Source organism: Hordeum vulgare, chromosome 1H, assembly GCF_904849725.1.
Source record: "Hordeum vulgare subsp. vulgare chromosome 1H, MorexV3_pseudomolecules_assembly, whole genome shotgun sequence".
In the NCBI taxonomy this organism is placed as follows: Eukaryota; Viridiplantae; Streptophyta; class Magnoliopsida; order Poales; family Poaceae; genus Hordeum; species Hordeum vulgare.
The window spans coordinates 107047897-107058567 of record NC_058518.1 but is presented as its reverse complement, the minus strand read 5'-3'; the positions used below and the strand labels follow the sequence as shown (position 1 = coordinate 107058567).

The 10671-nt window shown below is 42.3% G+C and overlaps 1 protein-coding gene across 1 annotated transcript; it reads right to left on the bottom strand.

The window, feature by feature from the left end:
* Positions 1-4032: 4032 nt before the first annotated feature.
* LOC123407778 (aspartate--tRNA ligase 1, cytoplasmic-like) lies at positions 4033-6682 on the bottom strand. Its single transcript, XM_045100996.1, has 8 exons — positions 6353-6682; positions 5496-5786; positions 5295-5405; positions 5154-5207; positions 4991-5070; positions 4729-4853; positions 4511-4625; positions 4033-4432 (listed from the first exon to the last, which is right to left on the bottom strand). Exons 1-8 carry the CDS (start codon positions 6410-6412, stop codon positions 4306-4308), a joined length of 963 nt encoding a protein of 320 aa, XP_044956931.1. The 5' UTR covers positions 6413-6682; the 3' UTR covers positions 4033-4305.
* Positions 6683-10671: the final 3989 nt, after the last annotated feature.

The following is a 10671-nucleotide window of genomic DNA, read 5'->3' as shown; positions in this document are numbered from 1 at the left end:
CCGGCCACTAAGTGTTTGATCAATGGAGTTAAAAGTGTACGTTACTGATAACGTATGTAGTTAAGGCTACTTATGATGACCAGCCAAACGCTCGCCTGTTGGCCTCCTAGGAGTGGCTTCTGGTCTTCTTTGTCGACTGTCTTCTTCCGAGTGGAAGTTGGTTGTCGAGTGAAGGAGAAACTGCTCCGAGTGATTTCTTACCGAGTGACTCAGACGCCATGGCTATCCAGTCGGAATCCTCCTTGTGGTCCTCAAGTCTTTAATGAGGTGTCCTTGGGTAGGACATCTAGGTCAGGCCTATGACCCTACCCGAGGTACATATCTCCATCACCTGGCATGCAAGATTCGCTCTCTTGGACAAGTTTCATTTCGAAGAGAAGGATAGTATAGAGTCTAAGATAGCTCACCTAAGAACGGAGCATTTCACTTTTGTTGTCAAGGTAAAAAATGAAGAAGACCACACAAATTTTGGTTGTTCTAACTAGAGAGCATTTTGAAAGGCGTGTGGGTTGTATGAGGACATGAACATTACCTTCGATCTTAGTAATGATGATGTTCGTGATAATAATATAGAAATTTGGGTGCATGCGGAGGATGGCATGATTCCAGTTCTACCTCCACATGTGTTTGTCAACAGATTTGTTAGGTAATTTATTTTGATTATTGAAACATATCTGGTACTCATCTTGACTTAATTTCTTTATTTTCAATTATTAGCTTATTTTCGTGCTACAAGAACTACACGTCAGATAATAGATCGGACCTACTACAGTAGTGGCTCTGAGCTTACTTGGTTGGAGAAAAATCATCCCATCTCATTTATTCATGATGTTGAGTATCATGCTAAAAATGACATGACTCGCAACATTTATCATGGATATGTGCCACTAGTGCACCAGTTGATCCCTTATAACATCACTTCAGACAACTTTGAAGAATTTCTTTACCATTGCGTCACTAGTCCATCTTTTTCATACATTGTTCTTCAGCAAAACTATTTAGCTAACTATGTTATTATTACATATGTTCTTCAACATGTACTCCCACCAAAGACCATGCCTAAATAGATGTTTACCACCGGTGATTTGCATATGGTTACCTTACGGCCACTCCCGATTAATTACAGTCGTAATTACAGGATATCTCAAAGTGAAGAAACAGTGAAAATCAAAGGATGGAGAAAAGCAATAAAAGTATCCATGATACCACTTGGAGAGGAATACTTGCGCATCCCACAAGTTGGAGTTAGGTTGATCCATGTTTTTCAATGGGGAGATGTCGGAGTTCGCCTTTATTATACTTTTTTTACCTAAGAGAGAGCACTACTAATTAGTGTTTCAACCTTGTGATAACTACAATGATGAGGAGTTGATTAAGAAGATGATGAGTTGTTGGATGTTGAATGATGATGAGTTGATTAAGATGATGATAATGAGTTGTTATATGACATATATCACTACACATTAGATGGATGCAATAGACCGAATTGAATTAGAGAAAAATACGATGTTGCTCTAATTCAGCTTGGTCTATTGCATCCATCTAATTTGTACCGATGTTGGATTTTGTTCTTCCATAATTTGTACTGGTGTTGTATATTAATATGTGTAACCGCATGAAAATACAATATAAATATAAAAGAAAATGGAAACACAAAATGAAACACGGCCTTTTAGTCCCGGTTGGTGTTACCAACCGGGACTAAAGGTTCTCCTACCTGGGCGCCCGACAGCGGCCACGTGGAGCTCCTATCTCTAATTATTAGTCTCGATTGGCGAATCGGGACTAAAGGCCCTTCCCAACTGAGACTATAGCCATGTTTTCTACTAGTGTCTAAAGCCAGAGGGCCCAACTAAGCCACATACTGGGTTTGGGTTACAAACCGGTTTGACGCACTCTCGTGTGACGTCACCGCCGTCTTCTACCAATCCATCTTGAAAGAAGAATCTAACGCACCGACCTTGCCAAGCCTTTGTGCCATCGACGCCACCATGACACGAGACAATATCCTCCTCCTACGCGAGTTCATCTTCGTGCATCGGATGTCGAGTCTCCACTGCGCCACGCCGTCGAGATCGGCTGCCATCAATGTGTAGGATGAAGCACTGCTCCACCAAAGAAGTCGTCCACTAGTCCCTTGAGCCAGTGTACGCCTCCAAGAATGACGCCCCAAGAAGGAAACGACACCAAAGTGCCGTCGTCATCCGATCTATTGATCTAGGATGATGGGGTTATAGTCCCAGGGTAGGGTCATAGGCCTGCCCTATAGGTCCTACCCAAGGACTACCCTCCATAAGGGACGAGGCCCTTAGTCAGTTCCAACTGAATTAAGGACTTCCCATCATCCAGTCGGTGACGATTCCCCCATCATCCAGTCGGGGACGAGCATTCGGAGCGTATTAAACTTACCGACTGGATTCCACTCTGTATATCGTAACCTCCCTGGAGGGCAACAGTCATACGTTTTCATGCACCATTATTGGCATTTAAGGCATACGTTACCTGTAACATAGGCATTTATTCGCCACTACTCCACCCCTGTGCACCGGACCGTTGTGAAGGGCAACGCACTCTATATAAGCCGCCCTTCCCCACTGGTGCAGGGGTTGGCATTTCACGGTACTCCATATTACACTCGACATTAAGCTCCCAAGAGCACTGAGACGTAGGGCTTTTACCTCCACCGTAGAGGGGCCTGAACTCATACAACCTCGCCGTAGCTAAGACTCTGCCCATCCTTTCGTACCCTACACATCTACTGTCAGACTTATACCCACGAGATAGGATTTCCCCCGGAGGTAGCGGATAGAGGTCTCGAGCTTCTCCACGGTGATGCCTTCAGGAAGGTAACGACAGAAAAGAGTGCCACCATCGCTGGTCTTGGCAACAAGCCGAGAAAGAGGTTTTCACCCGGATCCGCTCGACGAACCTCCATCAAGCATCGTGTACACGAGTCAAGCCGATGTAGGGAACATCAAGGACCTCATGGACCTTGTTGGTGGAGAAATAGACGCTTGGGAGGACGGCAGGCTCGAGGGTGACGTGTCGAGTGGCGGGATGATTTAGTGTGTGTACTGGTAGAGTTTGGTTGCACTGTACTCTTGTGAAAAGACTGCATGCATCTATTTACCTTCTTTGCTTTGCTGAGATTTTACTAGGAACTACATACGGATGTATATAGACATAACTTAGAGCGTAGATTTACTTGCTTGGTACGTAGTCCGGAACCGCGGGTGGGGGGGGGAGTATAACATTGACATAGTACAACCTCCATGTCTGTACTGATAGAGTATTATCTATCTCCTCTTTGTGTAGATGTAATTGACATTGATATTGTATAATTTGTAACAAGTCTGCATGGAAAATGTAAAGATGCACCATGTAGAGATTTATCATCCCATCTCCTGCTCTTTACTCAGCATTGCAATTGCAACTTGTTGGTCTACATGCTCTGTACTCCCTTCGTTCATAAATATAAGTCTTTTACAATATTTTATTAAAGACTATGTATGGAGCAAAATGAATGAATCTACGCTCTAAAGTATGTCTATATACATTCGTATGTACTTCATAATAAAATCTCTTAAAAGACTTATATTTAGGAACTGAGGGAGTATCTTTTTGCGCATGCTTGAGTTATCACTAACTGCTCAACGACATTTACCCACCAGGACCAGGGAAAGGAGTAATTGATTTTCTCGTGGAGTTGTTTGCGTCGGATGCTAGTTCTACTATGTTGTTGGAATTAAACTTCAGAGAGTCTTTTACGGTGACCTAGTTCTACATGTGGACTTGTTTTATTCGTTATCAAATTGTACACGCTGATTATTTGAATTCTGCCACTAGTTAGTTCTTGTGAAATATCTCGTTCAAATGTCCGAATGCTTAAAACTACTGCTATACTTGTGGAAGGTCTTAAGACTGCTGCTATATTTGTGAAAGGTCTTAAAACTGCTGCTATATTTATGGAATTTGATTCACATATTGTATTCTATGATCAGCTCAAATACTCCTTTAAATGCAGCCGTTGAATGAGAGGGATGACAGGGATTAATTAACCAAACAGAGGATACATAGCAGGGTTTGGTGGGGATCAACCCCCACAGGGATTGGGTGCCAATCCCTGGGTGGATTAATTCCACTACAATATTGGTTCCCCAACATCGAAACAAGGCCCCAGGGAGAAGCAACGCCACTGAAAAAGACTTGAGTAACTACAATACAACTAATCTGAGAGATCCAGGCGCTGAATCAATTATAATATCTGGCACTGGAAAAGACTTAAGGTAACTATAATACAATTAATCAGGGAGCCAGGCGGCCAGGGTCGCGCGGAAAAAGTGAAGCAATTCTAAAATCCGGCACTCCTAAGTAAAGCATCACAAGCCGCTCGAGTCCGACGCCGAAACCTCCTCTCGGTGGTGCTCCACACCTACAAGAGAATACAGAGTATATAATTTACAATTATCCATAACAAGGAGTTGAACTACAAGTAGTATTAGGCACATACCCAAAAGTATTCGAGAACTGCTGAAAGGTTGTTTTGTTGTATCCCCGCTCATCTATCATTTTAATCAGCAACGACTTATCATGGATCCTCTGAGAGCCTGAAAGTACTTCTTGTCCTTCAAAACCCACAAATGATGGCAAAGCAACTCAGTATCCACCAATTATCAAATAAGAAACACCCGCTATCCTTTTTTAAAATAAGAATGCAAATGGGCATACCTCTAATGAAAGCATCAAAGGAATTACTGTAACTACCAGGTTGACGCTTTTCCGCGGACGGCATTGTGTAAAATGGTCTTAATGCCAATGGATACTCGTACAATATGAAGAAATCAGTTTTGTACCTGTGTTGCAAAAGTTGATCAAAAGAACTGCCTATTGCTGGTACATAGTACACCACATTGCAAAAAAAAAAAAAAAGTCTTTGCTAATCCTAATCCAAGGTCAGCACAGAAAACAATAAGTTTGGGACAAAACATACTTCTGAAGGACGAGTTTCCCTAGCATTAGCTCCGCCTTATTGTTTAAGTCCTGTGGCTCTTGGATTGGAAAACCAGATTCCTGCAAATGTCAGACCCACAAAGTGTAAAGACAATATCCGACATGAGAAGCCATACAATTGAACGGTTAGAACAAGATCGCACTTGTAACATTTCGATTCCTTCAGAGTATTTGAGCCTCACATTTTGCTGAAGGTACTGCGATGATAAGACACAATTCAGCACAGTAAATTGACATGCACATACTACTAGTACAAAAATAATAAAAATAAAATTTAAGTTTACCTTCAGCCTTTCACAGGGGTACTGTTCTTGTATCATATCCAGCATCTCCGAACAGTTTTTAGCCAGGTGATCAAATATGTCAACAAACAGAGAATCAACGAAATCTATAACCTGTAATTTAGTAGTAGTACACTAGTGTCAGTACTGCCAGCAGCAACTTCTAAAGGGTGTAATAACAACATTTCTTTTTGGAATAATTACCTCAAAATAATGCTCCTTAATTTGCATCTCTGCATGGAGACCTATGTATTCGCAAAGATGCCTGTGAGTATTTGAATCTTCAGCGCGAAAAACAGGACCAATCTCAAACACTCGGTTTATTCCTCCGTTGATAAGCATTTGTTTATAGAGTTGGGGTGACTGTGCCAGGGACGCTGTGTGTTCTTTGAAGTAGTTCACCTTAAAGACAGCTGACCCTCCCTCACTAACTCCAGTAATTTTTGGTGTATGTGTACACATAAATCCCCCTTTGATCATAAACTGCATGAAATACTGCATGTGTTCCGACAGATAAATCAATACTAGTAGTATACTTTTACGTGTATTTGTGGCCACAATTGTAAGTAATACATAGGAGTAATATTGATGGAAAGACAATAGATCAGCCTGCCTCCTCGTTCAAATCTAGTACAAACAAGCTAATCCAGTACAAATCTAAGCTAATTTACTGAATCTAGTCTCTACTAATCTAGTACAAAATGCATATGCAAAATCAAGCACAACATGTGGATTATGTAGGCTAATCTAGTACTACATTTTGTACTAGATTAACAGAATCGAATTTATACATTTTGTAGGCATTAAGCTGCTATGTTGAGATCAGCAAAAACTGTTCAAAAGTCAGTTCCCCAGGCTGCTTTGCACATGACATGTACATACGCTGAATCGGAACTCCCAAATGCAAGGAATTGCCAAGCAATGCATATTCGAGCTAAATAAATGACGGTTGCTGAAGATTTGATTTGAAAGCAGAAAATTATATGCATTCAACAACAACAACAAAAAGCAAGTATCCAACAAGGGGTTAGGGTTAGGGGGTTTCCATGACACGCGGGTACATGTGCGGCGGTGACGAGGGGTTGGTGTGGTGAGGAGCTCGTCAGGGCGCCGAGGTACATGGGCGCCTGTGGCGAGGGGTTAGCGTAGGAGCGTGCCGGGGCCCGCCGGGGAAGTGATGTGGCGGCGAGGTAGCCGAGGACCGGACTGGCGCCGTCTACTTGTGGGAACCGGATTTTCCCATGATTCGGGTGGCTCCCTGGATGGCGCCGCCCCTGGGAGCCGCCGCTGGCCGGCGAGACAGAGAGGAGGGCGAGGGAGATGGATGGAGGAAGAAAGGGTCGAACGAACGGGGTGGGTTTTTTCTTTCTGCCATGCACCCGCACTGGATCGTTTTGCCATTAAAAAGCCCAGGTGCTGAGCGCTATGTTACGGTAGCCAAATACTCCTATGCTATTCTAATCACCTATCTTCTTGTTAACTCAATGTCACATCAGAAAATTTGCTAAATTTTTACTAAATTTTTTTGCTGAACCGAACCCTAAGTTAGTAGTACTAACTAAGTTACAGCTAAGTCAGCTGCACTATCAGTCAATGGGTAGGATGTACTGCTAGTATTAAGTTGAAAATAAAGTGCTACTACTTACTACTTACCGTTGTTACTTCACTTTGAATCCAGAAGACAGCCTGAGTGGCCCTCACCCTCAGATCAAAGAACCTCCAGTTCAAGCGAACACTGAGGGAAACGTGAGCGAGCCTTTTCCCTTTCTGCAAACCAAATCAAACATTTGGTTAGAATCGAAACTGCTCCGATATGCTAGACCTAAGCATCAGCCGCCGAGCAGAAGAAACAAGCTGACACTTTTTGCACGGCTCCAGGGCTGGCCCATAAGCCGGGCAAAAGGGGTAACCGCCCCGGGCCCCAAGAGAAAAGGGCCCATATACAAATTATACTAGTAAACATTATGCAATTATAATTAACATTTGGTAGATTATTAAATGCATTAAATAGATCTGTAATTTCAACGACCGCAAGTTCATGCCACGTACTAATAATTTATATCACGTGAAGACAAAATAGCCCAACTGATAAAGTTAAAAATAAAACCCCGCTAGTCTTTCTTTATGATGGATGTCCTGTTATCATAATGAAATTTATTAAAATTATATTTCAATTTTTAAACCAATACATAAATTTTCATTTGAGAAACGGGTAGGATATCGTATTTGCACCAAATCGAACTAAGTAAATCTAGATGAGCATGTGAGATAACTAAATCATACGCAAAAGTACAATGAAGAACATATTTTATTCTTCGATGGTTCTATTACTGGACCAACCTGTATCTCATAATTGTTATGCCCTAGAAGTTTCTAGAAATATGGTTACCTAACATACAATGCAAACCAATACTAAAATATTTATGATTTACAATATCTATCACGACATTCAATTATATGATATGATATGATATATGGACACACATAGATATACAAATATACGTATATACAATATACAATTTATGCAATATTAGGATATTAAGAAATATAATTTTTGTTACCTTATACAACTTAAAGTTGGCAGAATTAAATATTTTAATGATGTAGATCATAATTGTATAAATATGAATAATATAATTATTATTTGGAAAAATGTTATGTGTCTAAGTAACAGATAATTATATTAATTAAAATTGTTATATGGTACATTTAGTTTAAAATAAGTATGAATGTTTGGTATAAAAATAATTGTTTTATATCGCCCCGGGCCCAAAAATGAATTGGAACGGTTCTGCACGGCTCACCTTGTCGCACTCTTCATGTGCTCCTCTTGCTGCATCCTCAAGATGAAATGGGAGTCCACTCGACTCGTCAACACAGTATAGCTTTCTGACTCGCATCTGAAAACGTGAACAACCACAGATAAGATTTTCGCTTGGCAAAATAGTACACAAAACATTGTCAGTAGTTGATCTAAGAACTACTGTAGTACAGAGTGTATGTATATTGTCAGCATTGTTTCATGCCAACCTGTTCACTGCCATGAATCATCTCAATCACTCCTTCAACTTCAACAAAGCTTTCTTTCTTCAGCTTCCGGACGAAACAAACCATGTCATTTGATATCCCATGGTCATCACCGTCCAAGACACACTTGATGCTGGTCAAACCCTCTCTGAGGATTATGATAGTGAGGTTCTTTCTGACCTTCTTGATCGCCTGTGCAAAGCCCTGAACTAGCACAATCCTTCCCGTGGCTTCAGAGCGGATATTGGCCAGATTGAGCCGGTCACGAGGGGGGCGAACTGGCACGGTCATGAAAATCCCCACCGGCACTGCGCCGTAATTCTTCGAATACAGAGCTTCAGATAAGTTCAGCGACTGCTCGCCGTCAGACTTTTCGTCCGCGCCTGCCGTCGACGATGAGCCGTCTCCGTTTTTGCGGGACAGGTACTTCTAGGGACGAATCTTGGTGGACGCGGCTGCTGTTGGCGAGCTATCTCCGTTCTTGCGGGAGAGGTGCTTCTCGGGAATCGACGACGAGCCGTCTGCGTTCTTGCGGAACTGGTGCTTGTTGGGAAGAATCTTGGCGGAAGAGGCTGCCGTCGGCGAGCCGTCTTCGCTCTTGCGGGACATGTCCTTCTCAGGAAGAATCTTAGCGGACGCAGTAACCGTCGACGAGGAGCTGTCTCTGTTCTTGCGAGAGAGGTGCTTCTCGGGAAGAATCTTGGGGGACGCGTCTTCAATCGACGACGCGCCGTCTGCGTTCTTGCGGGAGAGGTGCTTCTCGGGAATCTTGGCGGACGAGGCTGCCGTCGGCGAGCCGTCTCTGCTCTTGCGGGACATGTCAATCTTGGGGGACGCGGCTGCAATCGACGACGAGCTGTCTTCGTTCTTGCGGGACAGCTGCTTCTAGGGAAGAATCTTGGCGGCCATAGCTGTCGAGCCCGTCGGAACCACCATAGCCTTCTCCTTCAGGTACTCGCAAGCAACCTCCGCCGGTGGGGTGTGCCTTTCGCCTGGAGCCCCGGACTGGATCGCGGACGAACTTCTTTCCAATGCGGGATGACGAGCACGCGAGAGGGAAGAAATTAGAAATGGGGGCCTTTTCCCGTTTCTGTTTCCGGCGACGAAAGCAGGGGGAATCTATCCTACTGCCGTTTTGTAAGAGCATCTATAGTAGAACCCTCAAACCCTTAAAACAAAAACCAGTTTTAAGGATTGAGAATTGCACAATTTTGACACTTTTAAGGGTTGAAAAACAGGGGCAAAGACTAGAACCCTCAAACCCAACCCTTTTAAGGGTTTTCTAAAAGGTGATCTAATATAGAGACATGCAAGGCATGCCAGAAACTCTGCTTCCTCCACACTAGAACAAATCTCATTAAAATCCCACAAAGAGATAATAACTCGCATGATGAGTTTCTCGCAACGATCCCTTACTCGTAGCATTGATACGTTCCACAAAATTGTGTCGACGTTGATCTTTATACACTCCGCACTTGGGGCATGCCAAACCTCTTGCTTCCTCTCAGAATTAGCAGAAGCCTTCACCACATCCACAACCCATTTGCTCTTATTGTTATTAGAACCCATCTGACTTGTGAAGTGGCAAGACACAAACGCGGACTAATCGTTCTCTACGAAATTAATAGAGGCTGAAATGAATTCTAATCCCTTTCCAAAAATTAACTAATTCTTGAAGTTTCAAGCTCTCCAAAAGATAAATAAAAAAATTACGTCACGACGAACTTAGTTGATCTAACATAATAAGCAACCAACCCGGCCAGAATAAATAGACAACTCCTCCCGAGGGAAATTCCAAACTTCTCTTATAGCCATTCTAAGTGCATAAGCATTGGGGCATGTCACAAGAGCATGAAAGGTACTTTCATCTTCCAAAGTTGTTCATACTTCGTGCAAAAAAGGAAAGCAGTTGGTCAACTTGTCATAGTACTCCCTTCGTTCTTTTTAAGTCCGCATTTTAGATTTCTTAAGTCAAACTTCATAAACATTGAGCAACTTTATATCAAAAATATCAACATCTATGATATCAAATAAATATAATATGAATGTATATTCTACAACATGTAATGTTATTGAATTGGTATTAAAAACGTTGATATTTTTGTACAAACTTGATCAACTTTACGAAGTTTTACTCTGGTCAAAGTTAATATGCATAGTAAAAGGGACTAGAGGGAGTACTTTGAAGAAGGTTGCGCCATCGGAGCTGAAAGCACAACATCTCCCTAGGTGGTTTTGATAATTAATAACAAAATACATTTCATTGAACTAATGACTCTACCTAGTATATTTTAGGAAAAGTTCAATGAATGGATTGGCTAGGATTATGAGGAGATCCCCTAGATGCAAGGAA